Raw genomic sequence first — 22,964 nt, 5'->3', positions numbered from 1 at the left:
TGGCAACTGAAGGGTTTGCAGGAAGTCTTCGTATTTTGCTGGTTGTGGAGCCCTTTGAGGATCTGAAGAAAGGATAAACTCTGTCTCAGAAGAATGCACAACGAGAAACATTTTTAAATTTTCAAGGGGTCCTTGGACCCCTGTCCCTCGATGCCTGTCATAGACACCAGGTTAAGAAGCTTTAGACTAGATGCAATCAAAACCATCTGACTCCTTCAGTCTCAGATTCAGTCCTAGGACTGATGCTTATGTCAGAGGCAGGGGACTCTGGTGTCCTGCGACCCAAAGCTACAGCCAAACCAGGGGGCACAGTACAGATTTGTGGCCTGTGATACTTCATGCCAATGAGAGTCAGCCTGGCAAAGGCCACCAGGCCCAAGCCTTCCAGACTCCATCAGCCATGTCCTGCTTTGGGGAATTCAACCTTGAATTCCCTTTGCAATGGCTTTGCAGGGAAAGGGCTGGAACAGTAGTTTGATCAATGAACCATATGATTATTTTGTCCACAATGAAACCTACTCCTGGTAGGTGTTTATAGAGAACTGTCTCCTGTGGGCATGTCCTTCTTCTTACAGATCTCTGGCCCGTCTGAGCCCTGAAAGCCCCACCAGTTGAAGTTCTAGGGCCAAGTTCTCAAACTGGGTTCCAGAGTATCTGAGGGGTTCCAAGACGGTGGGACCCTATGGGAGGTGGGGTAGGTTGGGTTCCGAGGGCCCTTCCCCTCTGTTTAACCAGATCAGGTTCACTGATGTCTTGGAGCTTAGCATTCCCTGTAGGATGTTTGTGTACATTTTGAAAGAATGTCATTACCTTAAAAAGAAGGAAAAAAAGGCCTGAAAGTAACTGTTCTAGGAAATAACAACTCACTGATAAGCAGGAAAACAGCACAGTTGTATTTCATTCCTTTACAACACAGGGGGCCCCTCTAGCCACTCACCTCTGTCCAGCCGCTCACCTTACTTGGATCTGCCGAATGTCATCTTACGGGGTTCTCAGCTTTTGGCTCTTTACCCCAATATGAAGAAGCTTGTGCCTTTGCCCCTCGGGAGAGGCCCCCCCAACCCTGACCCCCACCTCCACTCCAACCCTCAGCCACCACCAGGGAACCCAGGAGCTGACAGCCCTAATTACTCAACCAGGACTGAGACAGCCTCCAAAAGGGAACCCAGCCCAAATTCAGCTCCCAGCCCTGGGAGAATGCGACTTGGCCACTCCAGCCCCAGAGCCAAGGGCTGGCCATGGGCAGTGTCACGGCCACTGAGCTCTTTCATATAGTAGAGGCCAGCCCACTGGTCAGAGCACTCCTGCAGTTCCTAATGCCAACCAGGGCTGCTGGGAGCCAGCTCCTAATCCCCCAGTCCTAGGAGGCTTCCCAGCGACCGGCCGTGTGACCTTGGACAAGTAAGGATCTCTCTGGGGTTCCCCCATCTGAAAAAAATGAGGGGATGGACATCCTGGGAAATAACCTGTGTAAACCCAATTCAGCAGAAGAGCATTTGCAAGAAACGATGGTTCCCGCCAGTCAGGGTGGGAGCAAAGGGTACAGTGGACACCCCCCAGCCTCAGCTCTGCACCTGGTGTTTATTGGACCGGGTGCTCTGCTGGGCACAAGGACAAGAGGCTAAGAACCCTCTGGCCAGACTCAGCCTGGTTCCGGGATTCCGCAGGAAGAGGTGAATTTGTCCCTGCCACAGAAGCCCTTGAGAATGTTAGCTCTTGACTCTTTCTAGAAATCAGTGAGCAGGAATCACTCCCCCAACAGGGAGGGCTCAGAGCCTGGCGGACAGGGGCTGGTCCGATGCAGGCCTTTGTCCAGAGGAGGCACAGAGGCTGGTGGAGGGCCGGGCCTCTGCTCTGGTCCTGGCTGCCCACTCCCCTGACAGCCACCCAGTGTCCCCATGAGTCATTTTCATCTCTGCATCCAAGTAGCTCAACTGGTCAGGGTTGGGCTGTGGTGAGGCCAAAGTCATGGGTTACCATGGCAACTCCCCATGCTTGTGGCTGCTCGTTGCCATGTGTCTCCTCCAAAAGACTGTGAGGTCCTTGGGAGGCAGGGAACACGTCCTCGGACTCACCAAGTATCCCAGGCATGTGGCACAGTATCTGGCACACGGTAGGCACTTAATAACCGTTAGGTGCCTGAGCAAAGGCATGACCGACCCATCTTAACTAGTTAGAGCCTGTGTCTACTGAGCACCTACTGTGTGCCCGCACTTGATGTGTCATAAAGTCATTTACTCCCCACAAGTGGGCTCCAGCAGGGGTACTATTACCAGCCTCTTTTTCACCTGTCAAGATTCTGAGGGTCAATACCAAGATCACCCAGCTCCTGAGTGACCAAGTGGGATTTGAACCCAGGGCATCGACCCTTGAACCACTGAGTTTCGTTGCCTCTCAGTTAATCATTCTACAGAACAGACTAGATCACGTTGACAGCCCCTAGCAGAGTCAGCGCGGCACGGGCTTCTAGCAGCCAGGAGTCTAAATGGATCAAACTGCTTTAAACACAGCTTTCCTGGCAGTGAGTCCGGAGGGTCCTTTAGCCTGGCTTATGGACTTGGGTGACCAGGAGGTCCTGGATGGATCTAACTCCAGCTGGCACTCAGGGCTCAAATGGTGCCTCTGGCTGTGACTGGGTTGGGCCAAAGCAATCCCTGGCTCAGTGATTGGCTGGCCCGCTGTGGGTCTCAAGCCTGTCTCCGCAGGCCAAGCCACAGTGTGTGAAAGTTGACACTGGGCTGCTGTTACCAGGAGCAAGGGGGTCAGGAGCAAAAGTTTATTATTCCTCCTTGTGGAAGGATGGATCCAGTTCTCTGTCATCTCAGGCAGAAACTTCCAGGAGATCCAGGCCTGCCTGTTAGCCAGTTCTCCTACATCTAGTTCTGCAGACCTTATCAGGTCATTTACTGACACGAGCTAAAGGACAGAATGGACTTTTCAGGCTTGAGCTGAAACTGCTCTGCCCTCAGAGAGCTTGTACTTCAAAGAGGTAACACGAGGAGCCACTCAAAGTGGTCGAGCAGGTTGTCAGCAGACTTTCTCTGTAACCTCTTCTAGAAGATTTAAGGCCCCTGCATAGGGGAGTAGAGGAAGCCTGTTTGCTAGATCACTATTCACAGTGGTGCTGCCGGTGTGAGAGGCCAGCCTCCCTCCTTTCTGGCTGCAGGAGGGTCGGCAGAGGAAGCCGATACCAAGTCCTTCCAAGGTGGGACACAGCGTCTCTGGGTCCCGTTAGAACTCCCAGGACCTGGCGGATGCATTCGAATCCAGCTGGCCAGCCCAGCATACCCTGACCTCTCACAGACCCCGCTGCAGGTCATCATGGGGAACTGAGGCCAGCGTGACCACAGAGGGCAGCGTGACCTTCCTGCAGGCAGGCAGTCCTGCCAGACACAGCCACATGGAGTCAGGCCACCCTTGGCTCCCACATGCCGTGTCCATGTCTCACTTGGCAAAGGGGCAGGCTCGCCTCAGGTCTCCAGTCCCCTTCCTTCTGACCCCACAGCAGAGGGGGTGGCAGTCGTCCTGGTTGGCCAGGGGCACGTGGCAGTGTGGGCAGGGAATGCCATGTGCCCTCAGGGCTCACGCCTCCTCCGCTGGCTGACCCACACTCCTGCTTTGGGGGCCACCTCTTGAGCCTTCTTTTTGCAAGGGGGGGGTGTGTGTGTGCGCGCGCACCTGCGCACCTGGGTTTTTTGTTTTGTTTTGTTTTTTCTCAAGGAGCCAGTATAGAGCAGTGTTTCAGACTTTGAGCTTGGGAGTCAACGAACTAAAGTTCTTATGCTGGCCCTCCCACTCACTTACTGAGTGTCCCTGAGCAAGTTACTAGACCTCTCTGAGCCTCGAGTTCCTCATCTGTAAAGTGAGGGTTCCATGAGATAATGCACGGGGAGTCCTGGCCTTGCCGGTGAGGCTAGGGATCGTGTTTGACCCTCCGCTGCGACCCCGCTCCTGCACTCTCTACTCAAGCTCCTGGGGCATGTCTTTATGACAGAGGGTTTGTTTTAAGTGATGCTGACCCGGCTTCTGTGGTTCCCTCTCCCTCTCTCGTGTCTCCTTCTGCCACTTCTCAGGCCCCTCATTATTACACTGGGCTCACCCAGATAATCTTTCTCTTTTATTTTTATTTTTTAATTTTGTTATTGTTATTTCCCCAATACACTTTTTTTTTCTACTGTACAGCAAGGGGACCCAGTTACACATACATGTATACATTCTTGTTTCTCCCATGATCAGGCTCCATCAGAAGTGACTAGACATAGTTCTCAGTGCTACACAGCAGGATCTCACTGCTAATCCATTCCAAAGGCAGTAGTCTGCATCTATTAACCCCAAGCTCCCCATCCATCCCACTCCCCCGCCCTTGGCAACCACAAATTTATTCTCCAAGTCCATAATTTTCTTTTCTGTGGAAAGGTTCCTTTGTGCTGTATATTAGATGCCAGGTATAAGTGATATCAGATGGTATGTGTCTTTCTCTTTCTGACTTACTTCCCTCAGGATGAGAGTCTCTAGTTCCATCCATGTGCTGCAAATGGCATTAGTTTGTTCTTTTTTATGGCTGAGTAGTAGTCCATTGTGTGTATATACCCCATCTTCCTAACCCAGTCATCTGTTGATGGACATTTGGGTTGTTTCCATGTCTTGGCTGTTGCGAATAGAGCTTCAATGAACGCGGGTGCACGTGTCAATCTTTCTCTTTTAAAGTCGGTTGATTAGCAAATGTAATGCCATCTGCAGCCTCAAGTCCACCTTTCCCACGTACGTTAATAGAGTCACAGGTCCTGGGCATTAGGACATGGGCGTCGTGGGGGGAGGCCATCCTTCTGCTGGTCACACTCTCTGAGCCTCGATCTCTCATTTCTCACGTGACAGTGCTGCTCCCAACCTCCCAGGGCCATTGGGAGGATTCCAGACTATCAAACATGCTGGCCAGGGGCTCAGAAAATGCTGGTTGGATCTGCCCTGAGCACCACCTGAATGCAAAACTCTGTTTCAAATGCCACTCAGAGTCACCAGGCATGGAAGATGTCATAGTCCCTGCCACAGAGCCTCAGGCAGTAGAGCGTCCTCTGAAGGGTTTGTCCTTGGAGAGGAAACAGCAACAGGGGACCTTAATTGACCCCGCACTGGGTTGGCAGCTGCTCCACAGAAACACGGGGTCCTCCCCAAAGCCTTCTCATAGCGGTAGATTTGACAGCAGGGAGGGGCGTGCAGGGGGCCTCTCCTAGGTCACGGGGACCAGGTGGCATTGCAGGGAAAAAATACACAGGGTTCCGGGTCCCATCCTCGATCTGGCTAGGAAAATGGACCTGTGACTCTCGGTGACACTGTGGCATGTGACTCAGTGACACTACGGTACTTTGATGGAGCAAACTGTGGTGGGAAGCAGTTGTGAGCACAGGGCGGGGTCCGAGCATTGCTGTGCCATTGCTGTGAATAAAGCTCTTCCTACAGAGTAAGTGATTTCCAGGGACAATCTGAGTTACTCCTGAGAGCAACCCAATGAGGGAAACACCAGGACTGTCCCCACTTTTAAAATGAGAAAACTGGGAGTTCCCATCGTGGCCCAGTCGTTCATGAACCCGACTAGTAACCATGAGGTTTCGGGTTCGATCCCCGGCCTCACTCCGTGAGTTAAGGATCTGGCGTTGCTGTGAGTGTGGTGTAGGTCGCAGATGCGTCTCGGATCCTGCGTTGCTGTGGCTGTGGCATAGGCCAGCAGCTACAGCTCTGATTCAGCCTCTAGCCTGGGAACCTCCATATGCTGTGAGTGCAACCCTCAAAAGACAAAAATAAATAAATAAATACATACATAAATAAAAATAAAAATTAGAAAACTGGGAGTTCATGCCCACTGCAGTGGGTTAATAATCTCTGCAGAGGCGTGGGTTCAATATCCATATGCCTCTGACGTGGCAGAAAAAGAGAGAAAACTAAGGAGTTCCCTTGTGGTGCAACAGGTTAAGGATCCAGCGTTGTCACTGCAGTGACTCCAGTCACTGCTGCGGTGTAGGTTCTATCCCTGGCCCAGGAGACTTCATGTACCAAAGGGTGTAGCCAAAAAAAGAGAGAGAGAGAAAAAACTAAGGCTCAGAACAGTTAGATACTCGCCTACCAGGACACACGGTCTTGGGATTTGAATCCGGGCAGCCTGGCTTCCGGGGAAGGAAGGCTGGCAATGGCTACGACTAGGGTCCAAGGTGACAGACACATCAAGGATGACATGGAGGCTGCAGTCCAGGCAGAGGGGAAGAGCAAATCTAGCCTAGAGCAGAGGTTCGAGGGGAGAGTGGTGGGAGCTTGGCAGCCGAGGGGTGGAGTTCGGACCTGATTCGAAGAACGCTGAGGAGGCACCTCAGAAGGTTCCCCCAGGATGCTTGACCAGACTTGAGGGAAGCCTGAATTTCCCTCAGGCCTCTCTGATGTTGGACAGTTGGGTCACTCTCAGAGGACCCCGAAATCAACTTTCTGCCGGGCTGGTGTGAAAGGGAAACCCCGCCTCGCCTGGCTTCCTGGGCCGAGGCTCATGTGGGTTTGCTCTCAGCATCCTGGCCTTTGCAGGATGTGCTGACCAGGTCATTTCCTGCTGCAATGTCCTGTCACTTCCCCTGAGCCCCCCGGCCCTCCGGGCCCAGATCCCCAGGCTGATAGTGCGACGCCAGCCAGCCAGAAGGGTCAACTCCATAGCGTTTGACCTTCGTCCAGCAGAGATTCAACCGATTCCTAATTAATAGCCTGTAGGATAGTTGCCTTGGCACAGCCTGCAAGTAATTTAAAGCTTGTCCTGGGGAGGTTGGTCCATAAATAACACTTAATTAGCTGAAGGCCTCCCTGGGACACACCAGCTCAAGGGCCTCGAGCTTCAGCTCGGGGTGGGAAGGAGATGCTAGTTACCCTGATTAAAAGGCTGTCTTTCTTTACCCCAAACAACAGCTATAGCCTCACCTCCACCCCAGCAGCTCTCAGAAGTGTTGCCGGGGTTGGGGGTCCCAGCTCAGCGGCCCCCCTGCGGTACCCTTGACACCCCTAGGACCTCAGTGCCTCATCTCTAAAATGGGCAAACAGCTCAGGTCCACAGCCCCTGAGGACTTGCCTACGTGCATGGGTCAATTGAAGGGTGGAAAAAGGATTACAGAGCTTTCTGGATTTTGGATGTGAAGCTAAGGGGTTGTGGGCCTCACTGTAGCACCTTAGAAAACTCCTGAATAACCACTAACCCCGGCGATGACTGTTATTTTGTTACCTAAATCTACGATACCTCTGAATTGCTGCCTTGGCTTTTTTGCATGTGTCCAGTGGGTCCCCAGGCAGCCCTCCATTAACTGGCTGTTGGCAGCTGTCTGTTTGGGATGTGATGCCCATTCTGCAGCAGGAGCGCATCTGCTGGATCTCGTTTCCTGCTGTCCAGAAGGCGCGGAAGGCCTGAGACTTGGCATTTGGTCTCCCCTGCCCGCCACTCTCCATCTAGGTGTGGGACCCAAGCTGTCCCACATGACCCCTTGCTCAGAAAGTTCCTGCACTTGTTAATGCCCTGCCGTTGCCATCTTGAAGTCCTCAATAATTATTCAACTGGCAGCCACGCCTTTTCCTTTCACACAGGGCCTCACAAATGATGTGGCTGGTCCTCATGGAAGCCATACACCTGGGTTGTCAACTTCATCCCTCCCAAGGTCCCCTCCAGGGATGTTATGGCCCGTTTTGCAGGGGAGGCAACATGATTTCACTCATTCGTGCACATAACGCACGAGGCGACTGATTATCAAGCCAGGTGCTGGGAACTCATAGTGAGCCTGCATTTCTAGGGTGTCATTGCACTGGGGGAGGGAGACAGAAAGGAAACAACAAATAACTATTACAATTTCAGATAGTGACAAATTGCTATAAAATAAAACAGGGTGGACGTTCCCATTGTGGCTCAGCAGAAACGAGCCCGACTAGTATCCACAAGGATGCAGGTTCATCCCTGGCCTTGCTCAGTGGGTTAAGGATCTGGCATTGCCATGAGTTGTGGTGTAGGTTGCAGACGTGGCTCGATCCGGCGTTGCTGTGGCTGTGGTGTAGGCCAGCAGCTGCAGCTCCAATTCGACCCCTAGCCTGGGAACCTCCATATGCCACGAGTGCAGCCCTAAAAAGCAAAAATAAAATAAAACGAAGACAGGATGACGTGAGGGAGAGAGGCTTAAATATCAACTTCAGTGAAAGGGAAGCTGGAAGCAGCTCTGGTTTAGCTGGGCCCTGCTGCATTCTTGGGGTGTTTTTTAAAGATACCCCCCCACTTGCTAAAAGGACTTGAGTTAGTGGGGTCCAAGTCGGGGAGCCAGTAGGGGGCCTCCCTGGGCAGTTCGGGGTGGGAAGTAAAGGCTGAGGGCTGAGTTTGGGGGAAAAGGAGTGAGGAGAGGGCTGGCCCTGAATTCTCTGAGCAGCTCCAAGTTCTCACCAGGCCAGGCCCTGCACCTGAGGCTTCTAACCAACGCTGGCAGCCCCATGAGGGTTCCTTGCACTTTTGACCTTCCCCTCACCAGCGAAGGAGGCCAGTTTCAACCCTCCCCACTTCCCCAAGTGGGAGATGTTGAGGCTCAGAGATGCCAAGTGACTCATTCAAAAGTCACACAGCAAATCAACTCCAGAGCAGGGTGCTGGCCTGCCTGGCCCAGCCAGGCTGATTTCCATTCCCAAGGGCACTTCAGAGCCTGCGGTTGCCAAGGGGATGCATGCAGTCCAGGGCCGCGCTGGGAGCTCTCTGGAAGACACGGTGGCCCCCTGCCCTGTGAAGTAGGGCAGTGGCTGGTGGGCAGCCATGGGACACTTTGACATCTGCTTAAAAGGGCCTCCAGCGCCCAGGCTTCGCAGAAGAAGAACGAGCTTCCCAGAAAGCCGAGAGCAAAGGCAGGCACTTCCCCAATCTGTTGGGCGGAAAGCCCAAATCTGACCCAGAACACTCAGCTCTAGGGTCCGGAGGCCCCCTGGGGAGGCAGGGGATGGGTGCCTAGGGGAGAGGCTGACGCCTGAGGAGTGGAAGCTGCCAGCCCCCAGGGATGCTCCGGAGGAGGGAGGCCGCGCTCCAGCTGGGCCGGTGCCTGCCCAGGGGGCGGCGGAGGAGGCGGCGGGAAGGTTCACGCTGCGGCCAGCAGACTGGCTGCGTGTTGCAATGTCTTGTGGCGTTTGCAGCATCCTGTCCGTGTGCGCAGCTGGGGTAACCTCGGGCCGGCGCGGAGGAGCGTGTGTGGCTCGCAGGCCGCGCGGCCTGGAGGCTGCTGGCACCTTGCATCTCATTTACAGCTCCGGGTTCAGCCGCAGGTCAGCGGCGCGGGTGACATCACGGCGTTTGTTTACCGCCCGGCCGCTGCAGGGAGGAAGCGCGGGCGGTCCCTGCCGCGGGAGGGGACCCTTTCCGCACCCCGCCACCGGCGCCGGACCCCAACCTGGCCCCCGCCCCATCCGCGTCCCGCCCCCAGCCCACCCCCTTCCCATCCACGCCCGGACCCCATTTCTCCACTGCCCCCTGCCCCTGCCGAGTCCCCGACCCCACCCCCCAATCCGTCACTCGTCTTCACCCCACGACCCCCGACCTGAGCCCGGAACCTCCACGCGACAGCCCTCTCGACCCGGCACCTCCGGGACACAGCCCCGCCCCCCCCTCCCCATCGACCTCCCCCCGCCCCCCCCCCTTCCAGCCCTTCCCCATCCGCCAAATGGGAGCCCAGCCCAATCCCCACCCAGGACTCCAGCCCGGCCCCGCCCCACCCCCTCCCGGGACCCCCGCGGGCCCCCACCCTCCGCCCGTCCCTGGGCCCACTTTCAGAAGGACTTCCTGGAGCCTCCTGCCAGATCCGTTGAGGTTTCCCCGGCGGCGGCTCCTCCTGCCACCCCCTCACCCCATCATGTGAGCGCGGACCCGCCTCCCGGCCCCGAGCGGGCGGGGTTGGCCCGCCACTTTGTTATTGGAAACTGGTGTGTTTACCCCGGCGCGCTAGGTGGGTAGCTGGCCTGCTCGGCCCGCATCCAGGCACCCTCTTCCTGCCCAGCCGGCCCTTGCCACCTGGAACTCTTTCCGGGCCCCGCCCCTCCCTCTGCTTAAGCCGAGTGTTCTGGAAGCTGAAGGGACCTGCGGATAGAAGTCAGGATCTCTCGCTTTCCCCATACCTGGGACTTGCCACAGCCCGCCTTCCCAGGGGAGGGAGGCTCCGCGCCTGGGTTCCTGGCCATCCTGTTCTTGCATTTTCTCAGGCCAAACCCTTTAGGGTCCTCTTGGCGCCCCTCCGGGCCCCCCAAACCTGCAGCTGTGCGGAATTCCTCCTCCATCACTTCTGCCAAGCGCTCCAGCCCCGCTCCCCTCCATCTCTCATAGGGGTCACCTGCGGGTACAGCAGCTGCTCCTAACCAGCCCTGGTCCACTGCCCCGGCCCCCCCGCACCCCCAACATGCCATACCCACAGTGCAGCAGCCAGGCCTCGTTCCAAAAGCCAAGTAGAGTTGTCCTTTCTCTGCCCACAACCCTCCAAAGGACTTCCCATCTCACTGGGGGAAGAATTCAAACCCCACCCGCACCCAGGGCTGCAGCCCCCAACCTCACGTCTCCCACTCAGCTCTTCCACTCGGCCTCCTTGCAGTCCCCCCCCCCCGCCCCCCACCTTTGCACTGGCCATTCCCCTGCCCAGAATGCTCCTTCCCCACATGTCTGCATGGCTCCCTCCCTCACGTCCCCTAAGTCTCTGCCCAAGTGTTAGCTTATCAGAGAGGCTTTCCCTGTCCCCAAATGCCCATTCCCATCCAAATGCTGCTTTCACCCCATGATTACTCCATCCCGCTTCCCTGCAAAGCTTCCCGTTCCTTCCAGGCACTTTCAGCCACCTTCATATAGTGTATGGTCAATTGTTTATTGTCTCTTGTGTCCCTTCTTTCCTATACACACATGAAAGCAGACTCCAGGAGAGTGGGGTGAATTTCTTTTCTCCTGTTTCCCGGGGCCTCCGGCAGGGCCCAGTCTACAGTCAGCACCCAGTCAATACTGCCTGAATGAATGAGTGAGAACAAACGAGGGAATGAGGCAGGACAGGGAGTAGAGCTTGGCTTTGGTGTCCAGGTTTAAGTATTGTTCTGAAACTTTTCTGGCTGTCCAGCCTGCCCGGGCTACTCAGCCTGTTTGAGCCTTAGGCAGCCCCTGGACTTGTGATCCCATTTCTCGGGATGGTAATACTGAAGACATGCACGGGGCTGGATGGAGGGTGGTCTGCAAATTCTGGCTCTCCTCTCCCCTCTTCAGCACCCCCACCTCGAGGTCCCCTGGCGTTCTCCAGCAGAAGATCCAGATGGAGGAACTGGGGCAGTGGTCACAGGCTTCGCACAGTGACTCTGGCCCCAGTTTCCCCACCCCCACATTGTGCCAAGTGTGGTCTGAGGGCAGACAGGGGAGGCACAGCCCTTGGGCTTCTGGCTGGATGTGAGAAGTTATTCTGCTTTCCCAGAGCGTCAGCCTTGGAAATGTTTTCCCTGGAGGGTTTTCCCAGTGGTCTCAAAACCAAAAAGGTTCACCAGAATCGCGCTCAGGACTGAGATAGGACTTTGAGCTGAGTTGTCACACTTGGTTTCCGAGCTGTGGTTCTTGGCAGGTGACCCTATTAGGGTTGCTTTTTTTTTTTTTTTTTTTTTTGTGGGTGGAGGGAGGGTGCCCTCTGTCCTCGGGCTCATGAGGCATTCATCACCGACAGAGACGTGTGTCTCAGTGACTGAAAAAGCAGATATCTGGGAAGTTACAAAAGCAAGGACGCACACGGATGTTTATAGCAGCTTTCTTCATGATCGCCAAAACTTGCAACCAAGAAGTCCTTCAGTAGGTGAATGAATAAATAAACTGTGGAACGTTCAGACAATGGGATATTATTCGGTGCTGAAAAGAAAGGAACTTTCAAGCCACGAAAAGACAGGAAGGAACCTCAAATGCATGTCACTACGGGAAAGAAGCCCATCAGACCGACTGCAGGATCCCAACAATCTGCCGTTCTGGAAAAGACCAAACTGTGAAAATTGAAACGATGAGGGAATGGGGGAGGGAGGGGAATGCAGGAGGATTTTAGGGCAGTGGATCGAGTCTCTCTGATACTACAAGGATGGCTGCAGGTCATCCTACACCGTTAAAACCCATCGAAGGTACAATAGCAAGAGTGAAACTCAATGTAAACTAGGGACTTGGGGTGGTAATGACATGCCAAGGTCGGCTCATCAGTGACACAGATGTACCAATCCAGTGGGGGTGTTGAGAGTGGGGAGGCTGTGCAGGTGTGGGGGGCAGGAGTTAAATGGAAACTCTGTACCTTCTGCTCAGTTTTGCTATGAATTTCAAACTACCCTAAAGGCTATTCATTTCAACAATTTTAGGGAGTTCCCGTCATGGCGCAGCGAAAACCAATCCGATGAGGCACTATGGGGTTGAGCATTCAATCTCTGGCCTCTCTCAGTGGGTAAAGGATCCGGCGTACCCATGAGCTGCGGTGTAGGTCACAGATGGGACTCAGATCCTGCATTGCTGTGGCTGTGGGACAGGCTGGCAGCTGTGCTTCCGATTAGCCCCCTAGCCCGGGAACCTCCATTTGCTGTGGGTGTGGCCCTAAAAAGCAAAAAATATATATATATATATATTTTTTTTTTTTAAATGATCTTAAAACACAGGGGTGGTGTTGGGGAGCAATTGTCTGTGGGAGCCAGGAGGATTTTACCTGAAGCCTTTGCAGATAAAGAGACACTTGAGGAGTTCCCTTCGTGGCGCAGTGGTTAACGAATCCGACTAGGGACCATGAGGTTGTGGGTTCGGTCCCTGCCCTTGCTCAGTGGGTTAACGATCCGGCGTTGCCGTGAGCTGTGGTGTAGGTTGCAGACGCGGCTCGGATCCCGCGTTGCTGTAGCTCTGGTGTAGGCCGGTGGCTACAGCTCCGATTAGACCCCTAGCCTGGGAATCTCCATATGCCGTGGGAGTGGCCCAAGAAATAGCAAAAAGACAAAAAAAAAAAAAAAAAAAAAAAAAGACACTTGAGCAGAACCTATAAAAAGAGAGGGGCTGGGGAGAGGGCTGCCCGTGGCAAGAGGACAGAGAAGAGCTGGTGCAAAGGTCCTGAGGTAGAAGTGGGCTGAGTGGTTATGCAAAGTAAGAGACCATTGGGGTGATAGGTCAGCCCTGGGGGGAAGAGCCAAGGGGAGAACCTCACAGCAGGAGAGGCCTGTGGTCGAAGTCAGCAATGTAGATTTCACTTTGGGTGAAATTGGGAGCCCCTGGGAGTTGTGAGCAGAGTGACAGGCCTGCCTTACTTTCTAGAAGAATCTCTCTGTCTGCTGTGTTGAAAATAGACTGAGGCAGCGGTCGGGGCCCAGGTCAAAGCAGAGAGGCCTGTGGTAGCAGAAATGGAGGAGACGACTGAACCGAGGATGCTCCTGGCACAGACCCGCAACCACCACCAGCCTGGGCATCAGGCCAGCCGGAGCCCAGGGGCACAGCTCCTGTCCCCACCTGTTCTTCCACCTCTGCTTCTGAAGACCCCCAGGATCCTAGCAGCAGGGGGAGGATCATCACTGTCACTCATACAGCAAACACTTGCTCAGCAAGGCCAGGCACTGTACCAGGACAGGGTGGCGTCTTTTCATCTTTCCCCAGGACGTGGGCCTCTCGCTGTCCAGTCCTTGTCCCATGGCCTGTGCTCAGTGACACCCAGTTAATGAATGGATCTGTCCTTTTACGACATCACTGTGTTCCTGCCAGTGAAAGACAGAGGCGGAGGGCACAGGAGGGGGCACCAGACCGCACAGGTTGGGCTTCCAACTCTACCGCCTACAGGCTGAGTAACTGGGTGCGTCGCACAGGCGTCTGTGCCTCGGTTTTCTCGTGGACAAAATGAGTACAACGGCCCTCCTAGAGCTGTCAGAGGCGGAGGTGAGAGACCACGGCAGGTGCCGAGACCAGCTCGGGCAGGTCTGGAATACTCTGCTGTCATCCCTGTGCCTCCCGAGGGACTGGCTCCAGGCTGGACAGCGGCTGGAAGTCCCTGCCGGCCCCAGGCTGTGGTCAGCGACTTGTGAGAGGAGGACACCGCTGGGTGATCTAATTTGAGGAGCTTCAAAACAGTCCTCTCCAACAGCTGAGCCAGCAGTAGCCAGAACATTCTCGGCAGGCGCAGGCAGGAGCCGAGCCAGTGTGCTCCAACCACGCACGGCCCGTGGGAAGCCCTGCCTGCCGCTCTGGGAGCTCAGCAGTGCAGGAGTGGGAGGGGAGGACGGGCTCCAGCTTACGACCCTAAGAGAGAGGCCCAGTGGTGACCCGCTGAGGTCACAGGTCAACAGCAGGACACAGGTAATGAATCTGAGGCTGCTCCAAGGGCAGGGTGCAGAGAGGCAGGCCTTGTAGAGTCTAGACACAGGGCATCTGGGAGAAAAGGCAGAAAGAAGGTCCTCGAAGGAGACAGCTGGAGATGGTACTTGATCGAGGTCATCGATTTGAAAGAAAAAAATCTTTGAAAGAAAAATCTTTCTTTTGGAAGGAAAAAATGCTGATAGGCTTAATGGGGATGCGGGGGTGACAGGCCGGCCCTCCCAGTGGGTGACAGTTAGAAGTGTCCAGCTGAGGGTCAATGCTGGGAAAAAAAGCTTCTGCCCTAGAGAGGACGAGGCTGTGAGCGGTAGCATTCAAACTTTACTTATTTGAGCAACAGAATCTTTGTGGAAATGACTACAATGACTATTCTAGAAGCCTGATGTAAGTGCCGCTGCTCTAGATGATGGAGAATTGGAGGGTGGGATGGGCCGAGATGCCATCTACCAAGCCCCAAACCCCTCAGATGCCCCCGAGGCTCCTCACTAGAACCCCCAGGGTCCCTGGATCTCAGCATAAAAACCTCCCCCGCAAGAAGTCCTTCTAGCGGGGGACCCACAGCCCGCTCTGCGGCTGGGCATTTTTTCCTAGGCCACACACATGCAGAGTTCCTGGGTCAGGGATGTAACCTGCAGGGACCCGAGCCACAGCAGTGACAGTGCCGAATTCTTAACTGCTAGGCCACCAGGGAGCTCCTGCGGCTGGATACTTTTGATGCTGGTCTCCTCATTCCTGGGCCAGCAGTGTGGACCATGGGGGGTCTTCTAAGTCCCGTAGAAGGACAGGAACAGGGTGGTCTCCAAGATTCTGGAGTTCAGCCCTGGTTAAGCCTGTGTCCCCAGGCGACGCAGAGAAGCCCCCGGTGAGGTCTTCCAGGCACCCCTCACCCCCGTGACTCCAGTTTAGTGGAGGTTAATGGGATCTCTTGTGAGCAAAGGGGGATCTAGTTCTGTTCCTAGGTTAATAATAATAGTAGCAGTAGTACTGAAAATAATAGCCAGCATTTATCAGGTCCTTCCTTCATCCTCCCAGCCATCCTTCCAAGCAGGGGCTTTGTAACCTTAATTTACAGAGGCGTTAAATGGCTTTGCCAAGTTTGTGTTAAGCGGTAGATCAGAGAATTTAACCCAGGCAGGCAGTCTGGCCCCTGAGCCGATGTTTAGGCCACTCATTCTAGGAGGGGGAGAGAGGAAGAGAGAGAGGGAGGTCTCTTTTCGGAAGTACATAGGGATGCGAACGAGGAGAAAGCTCGGGATGTAACTTACACTCTTCGCACACCTGCTGAGCACGTGCATGTTGGTGTTTCACATATCACCTGCCCACCCTCAGGCACGTCCACTCAGCTCCTCGTGGCCGCTCTGCTTTCAGCCAACATGCATCACACCCTCGGTTTTGCTGCGTGCTTTTCCCATCTGGCCACGGGATGGATTTTTGTTCGCATCCTCCTGCTGGAGGTGCTGAGCGTGGAGGAGAGCTGTGTGTCCTCCAGGCTGTGACCTGTCCACCCCTACCCACCCTTCCATGGCTGGGGGTCCCTGGTGGGGACTTTCCTTCTGAGAAGCCAACTCAGCACTGCTCTGCTCCCAGCACGGGGCCCGTGGGACAACCTATCCAGGGACTTGGATCTTTCAGGGGCTGCCAATTATAAACAGATGCTCCTCCTGGGACCTGCCCAGAGACCACGCAGCTCATGTCTTTGGTGGGACTACACGCCACAGCTGAGGTCCAGCCGTGAGTGCCAGGGCCAGGCATTAGTGTGAGCCCCTCTGGGTGATAACATCAAGGCAGGTGGAGGCAGTCAGTCTTCTTTGGTCGGCAGGTTTTTCTAGAGGCCTCCTGGGGCCAGTGCCATGGGACAGCACTCATTGGCTTTTACTCTGTACCTGGCCCAAGCTGGATGCCGAAGTTACAGATGAAGAGGACCCTCTGGAGGTCCTCTCGAGCTCATGGGGGAGGCAGGGGTGTCCACAAACAGACCCAGCACACTCACACCTGTGCAATATTAACAGTATGAACAAGGGTTGGCATTGGCACTTGGGAACATGGATTCTGAGTCACACTGTGCCTCTGCTTAGAAGCGGTATGATCTTGGGCAAGTCATTGTACCTGTCTGAGCTTCACCTGTAGACTGGAAGAAGTAATCATACCTGTCATGGGATTGTGAGGATAAGAGGAGAAAACACTTGGCAGGCACGGTACCTGCCCCATGAAAGGGGCTCAGTAGATGTTAGCCATTGTATAGTGGTGTTCTTGTTGCAGAGGTGATGGAAGGAACAGCCAGGGAAGCTTCAGAATTGAGGGGGCATTCAAGTGGGGTTCTGCGGGATGAATAGGAGTCCACAAGTAGCCTTGACATTTGAAACAGAGAAAAATAGTCTGTACTGGGCACTGGCTTGGGTGGCAGAGAACCCGGGATGGGAGAGATTTAATTCCTGCCCTCCCAGGAACAGAATGTAGACTCACAATGGTGAGACAGGGCCAAGAGCAGTGTGTAATGAATGCATATAAACCAGGAAGCCTGGAGCTCCAGAGAGCTCCTTCATACATTCACTCAGCCCTGGGGAGGGACTTGCAAGCAGTTACCTCACAATGGATGGGAGGTGTGCAGAGGCGCTGCCAGGGGCCTGGGGAGCAAGTGGGAGTTGGACCCACAGTGCTGGCTCGCCCATGTGGAAGTGGTCTGTTTTGGAAATGACCTGTGGGTAGCTTTTATTCTGTCCTCTTTTTTTTTTTTAAGAACATCAGTGATGGGAGTTCCCATCGTGGCGCAGTGGTTAACGAATCTGACTAGGAACCATGAGGTTGCAAGTTCGATCCCTGGCCTTGCTCAGTGGGTTGAGGATCTGGCATTGCCGTGAGCTGTGGTGTAGGTTACAGACGTGGCTCGGATCCCGTGTTGGTGTGGCTGTGGTGTAGGCCGGCGGCTACAGCTCCGATTCGACCCCTGGCCTGGGAACCTCCATATGCCGCAGGAACAGCGCTAGAAAAGGCAAAAAGACAAAAAAATAAAATAAAATAAAAATGCAAAAATAAAAGAACATCAGTGATGGTACCTGTCCTTTAGACAAGTGTAGCGAAGCAGCACTCTGATCCCACCAGAGACCACCCCTGTTCCTATGTACCCCGGTGACATCCACCTGCTTTTTACACTTTTAGAGCAGAGATTATCTTCCATGGATAATGCTGCCTCCTTTCCTTCTGACCTATTGCCGTGGCGTGAACTCTCAGCAGTCTAGTGGCTGCAGAAGCGGGTATATGAAGGGGCTGTGCTGTGATTTTCTCAGCTCTTCTTCTCCATGAGACATGATAACAGAAAGCACGTGCTGAACACTAGGTGGGTGACCGCATCTGCATGCTAATCCCCACAAGATCCTATAAAGAGAGGAATATGAATCCCAGCTCTGCCCCTTGATTGCTGTGTGACCTCAGACAAGTTGCTTAGCCTCTCTGAGGTGCAGTTTCCTTAGATATACAATGGCCATGATATAGCCACCTCAGAAACGCCTCACTTTCAGCAACATTCCCCCACTTACTCTTCATCTTGTTTGCTCCTTCCCTCGCTGCCTCCCTGAGCAAGGGCTGTATCTGTCTTGTCTTCCGTGAAGTCCCCACAAGGGCACAGCGTGTGCTGATAAGCAGACACCTGAGGCTGTGGACCTGGAGGGAAAGGAGCTGAGGATGGGTGGGAATAAACATGGGTCTGAGGACATTTGGGATTTGGGAGCAGAATTCCCAAAGCTCAGAAAAAAAATCCCATGGTGCCTAGGGTTTCAGGGGTGCATCTGTGGAGGACAAAGTCTCCAGCCCCCCGCCCCCCAGTGAGTGTAACTTGGGACAAGCGAATTTAGCTCCTTTGAGCCAGTGTCCTCAGCCGCAAAAAGTGGATCATGAGAGCCTTCAGCTTTGGGCGCAGCTCCGAGGGAGAAGAGGGTGCAATCTTGGCCAGGAGCCCCCGACTGGGCAGGGCAGCCATGTCCAGTGTGGCCCCCGACCATGGGGGGTCCCCCTTCCCTCCTCGCAGGGACAGAAGCTGGCCTTTGCCCCCAAGGGGAGGAGAGGCCAGGAGGTGTCAAGCCCCCTGAGCTCTTATTTTATAAACCCGGCTTAAGAGTAAATCCCTGGGCTGCTGACCCTCCCCAGCTGCTCCCTGTCCTGGGAGTCAATTAAGAGGCCTCTGGGTTGGGTTCCAAGGGCTCATAAATCTGTCCCCTCCCCTGGAGGGCTGCTGACCCCACGCCCCTCTCAGATCCCTGCCTCCCGTCTGCCCAGCCCTCACCCCCGTTCGGGCACCGGGTGGGACTCCTGTCCTGTCAGCTGTGTGGGGTCACATCTAGGCCTGCTGAGCTGTACCTACCCGTTTCCTGGTCAGTGACTCTGGGTCCCCAGAGGGGTCTGGGCACAGGACTGGAGGAGGAGGAAGAGGGACAGTGGCTGCAGCAGCTCCAGCCCAACAGCACCTACCCAGAAGGCCTCCATTCCCTCCACTAGGCTCTCTCCCTTGGCTCCCACCCCAATGACTCAGTTATTTGAAGGATCCGTCAAGGTGCCCAGCCCTGGTCATCCTGTCACCATGGAGAAGCGCCTGGGTCCTAAGATGGGAATATGTCCAGGGACTCTGAGCAGCCCTCAGGGGTTGGCGGAAATGCACAGCAATGCAAAGGCTGCACATGTGCGCGCACACACACACACACACACACACACACACACACACGAGCTTACATGTACGCACAGAAGGAACACACAGCGAGGCACACACACACTAGCCTAAACCCTGTTTTTGTCAGAGGCTAACCCCCTGCCCTGCCTCAAGGGTCCCAGCCTCCAACCTGGCTTCTTGTCCTCATGGTTCCGCCCAGGCTGGTTCTGGGGCCCTGATGAAACTTCAAGTCTCGCTGACTCTTGTTCTAAATAGCCTCTATATTGAAGGTTCGGGATCTCTACGTGGCTCAGTCAAGGAAGCTGGGCCTATCTCCATCTCAGAGAGGCTGTTTAACCACCTCCCACCCTGTGCCACCTGCAGCCCTGAACTTTCATTCATTCACTCAACAAACAGCACTGAGATATGAAATGAAGAAGGCAGAATCAAGGCCCTTAGGGAGCTCCCAGCTCAGAGGGGTGGCGTGAGAAGGACAGAAAGCAGACCTGTCACAGTGCCCGGGACGGGTGGGGGCTCTGAGCACAGCGCATGAGGAGGCCTATCATCCAGACTGCCAGGGGCATTTTCAACAGACTCCGAAAGGAAATGGCCAAACCTCAGTGTTCTGCCTGAGTGAATTCCCCACACATGGAAGACAGAGGGGTACAGCCTTCATTTCACCTGTCTCACCCCAGCCCCTGCTTCCCCTTCCAGGGCATCCTTCCAGCCATGCAGACAGTGCTTGCCTCCCTGGGCCCCTGTCTGCCGTTTCCCAGGCGTCTGGGTGCCCACATCATCCAACAAGTGGCCACCCCCACTTTAAGCTTCCCTTCTCCTTCAACTTATCCATGAGTCCTCAGAGCCCTGAAGGCACCTCTCTGTGTCAGCCAGAGCCATACAAACCCTGGGGTCCTGTTCCCACATGAGCTGGAGGCAGGATGGGGTTAGGCAGGGACCAAAGCAGGAGAAAGGACTTCACCTCAGTGTGACATGCTCAGAAATTAGAAGGATGAATGATGGGGTGGGGTGGAGTGGGTATAAGGATGAGAGGATGGATAGATGAGTGGATGGATGGGTGGGTGGGTGGGAGGGTGGATAGATGAATGAACAGGTGGATGGGTGGATGGATGGATAAGTGGGTGGATGAATGGATGGATGGATGAGCAGGTGGGTGGGTGGATGGATGAATGAGCAGATGGATGGATGGATGGATGGATGAGTGGGTAGATGTGGGTGGACGGATGGATGGATGAGTGGATAGATGAATGGAAAGTTGAGAGGAAGAAAAAATGGATTGAGTGGGGGGATGGATGGATGTGGGGAAGGAGGAGTAGACAAACCAACAAAGGAGGATGGACGGAAACTTGGGTGACAATGATGACATGGCAACAGTGGGCTCTAATCCCCAATTGCCTTCCTAAAACGGAATTTTCTTTCCTTCTTCTCCATGAAGGGAATCGCCCCAGCCTCACCTGGGGGAATACATTCTAAGTCTGATTCGAATGCAACAGACAAGAAAGTGTCCCTTGGAGCCTGTCTAATTGCAGTCCGTTTGCTCTTGACGGATTTTTGTGGTCATGGAGAGAGGCTGATGGAATTCTCCCTTGTAAAGCCCTTCCTATATTTCAAGACTTCAATTAAAAGAAATCAAGCAGTTAGGCAAGGTGGGGTTTTCAAACTGGGCTTTCCCAGAGAGGTTTCAGGGCTTGAAAGAACACTTTTATTTTCCTTTAAGAAATATTTTGAAAGTTTTAAAAACTAATACAAAAAAAAGTCAAATCATGGGGGCCACCAACGCCTTTGTGGGTCCCACCCATTTTGTGCCCTTCGTGATTATGTGAAAGTTCAGAGACCTCAAGGTAAACAACTGATAAACTGTTATCACCAGCAACTGCTTATCTGTGTGACTTTTCTCTGTACCGAGTCCCAGAGCAAAAGAGAGAAATCAGTTAGATTCTGGTCTGGTGTGAGTGGAGTTATATCCCCCACTCCCTTGAAAATGTTTGCCTTCCCAGCACAGCCTTTAGCCTTTCTGCTCTCATCTGTCACTTTTAGAGTAAGCAAATAGGGAGTTGGACGTGTAATTTATTCCTTTGACTGGTTTCACATATTGGGGTTTCTGTGTCAGGTTTTCTTTTGAAAGGAGGAACTTCATTGATAATTTTAAAAAGAAAAAGAACCAAAAATAGAAACCCATTAGATTAATCCCTAAGGAGGCTTTTATCTCTTCCGTCTCTGATTCTCTCCAGCCCCCTCTGTGCTGATTAAGAGCTGGGCCTCCGTTTGGGTTCCTGGTTCCACATTACCCAACCCTGGTTAGGGACCCAGCAATGTGTCATGGGAAGGGGTGTCATCTCCCAGAGGTCAAGGCTGAAAATTAGACCAGCCTCTCACCTTGGATGGCCAGACATTCATAAATTTGTCCAACTCCTTTAAGAAGTCCTGTCCTGTAGCTCCTGTTGTGGCTCAGCGGGTTAAGAACCTGACCTAGTGTCCATGAGGATGCAGGTTCAATCCCTGGCCTCATTCAGTGGGTTAAGGATCCGGCATTGCTGTGGCTGTGGTGTAGGCCGGCAGCTGTAGTTCTGATTTGACCCCTAGCCTGGGAACTTCCATATGCCTTGGGTGCAGCCATAAGAAAAAAAAAAAAAAAAAAAAAAAATTCCTGGTCTGGCCAGGGTCACCTCCTGGCGAAGTATGTCCTGAGTTTATTAGCTGCAGGGGGAGTTCGTGTTTCCTTTCCACTGGGAGCATGGGGTCCTGTCTTCCTGGCCCTCCTCCTCCTGCCTATGACCGCCGCTGGGGGAAAGGGCAGGCTTTGTTCAGCCTCCAGGCATCTCATGGCCAGAACCTTGCAGGCCATTCGTAAACCTGCCTATAGACGCCTTGGTGAGAAGGCCAGCTTGTTCCTAGCTGAGAGGGTTCTGGAACGTTGCACAAAAAATTCTGACTTGGGCTGGCAGGAGACGTCCTCCTGGAAGGAATACCTAAGAATGTCTTGCAATTGGAGGACACATCCATCAATGAAATGGGTCATAAATGGGCTCAGAAACCCTTGGTTCCCTTCAGAGTAGGCTGTATCCCTTTGAAAACAATCACATTGTGACTTTGCTTTGCCTTCTGTCTTTGAAAGGAATCAGGGAAGCTAGTCCTGGGGCGAATTCCTTGAAATACTGTGTTTCTGATGGCCATCATTGAATCACGATGGTTTCCTTACTGACCGCCCATTCAATTCTGCTCTGTTCTCCTTCCAGATTGTTCTCTGGGGCCGGACTGAGAAATGCCTGAAGGAGACGACGGAGGAGATTCGGCAGATGGGCACCGAGTGCCACTACTTCATCTGCGACGTGGGCAACCGGGAAGAGGTGTACCAGACGGCCAAAGCTGTCCGGGAGAAGGTGAGTGGCCTGGGAGGGTCTGGCCTCAGCTCAGCTGGACATGGGGGAATGCCAGCCAAAGACAGCATTCTCACATGGCCTGGGAGAGAACTCTGCTAATGGCAGAATGGCTGTTTGCTGGGCATCTTGTGTGTGTGTGGTGGGAGGGGGGGTTCTTCTATGAAGCTGGCCCAAGTTGGGTTTGCATGTGTGCGTGTGCGTGTGCGTGTGCGTGTGTGTGTGTGTGTGTGTGTTGCAGGGGGCAGGGACTAGGGGCATAGTTGATTACACAACAGGACTAGTCATCTGTTGTCTCCTTTGGAAGTTTAGACCTTGTTAGTTTCTGTTCTAGATCATGGGAGGCAAGTGTCCCATTGCCTTCTGGGAAAATCCACCCAGTTCCAACCATCTATTCAGACTGAGTGTGCCAGTGAGCTCCAAGAGAGCAGAAACCACCCTGTTGGTTACCTGGCACGTGGTAAATGTTAACTGTGCTTACGTAGCCATTAACTCATTTATTACAGATGTGCTCTGTGCCGTGTTTATTATGTGCCACACATTATTTCTGATTCTCAGGACAACCCTGGTATGGTTA

At 53.9% G+C, this 22,964-nt stretch overlaps 1 protein-coding gene across 1 annotated transcript in view; it reads left to right on the top strand.

Moving 5' to 3' along the window:
* Positions 1–22,964, top strand: part of DHRS3 (dehydrogenase/reductase 3) — a 43,000-nt gene that overhangs the window by 10,481 nt on the left and 9,555 nt on the right. The window contains exon 2 of the mRNA XM_021095382.1: positions 22,247–22,390. Within this exon, the coding sequence (XP_020951041.1) occupies positions 22,247–22,390 (144 nt within the window). The remainder of the gene's footprint in view (positions 1–22,246; positions 22,391–22,964) is intronic.

This window comes from Sus scrofa, chromosome 6, assembly GCF_000003025.6.
Source record: "Sus scrofa isolate TJ Tabasco breed Duroc chromosome 6, Sscrofa11.1, whole genome shotgun sequence".
Taxonomy (NCBI): domain Eukaryota; kingdom Metazoa; phylum Chordata; class Mammalia; order Artiodactyla; family Suidae; genus Sus; species Sus scrofa.
The sequence above is the reverse complement of the archived record's forward strand: the minus strand, read 5'-3'. Positions and strand labels throughout refer to the sequence as shown.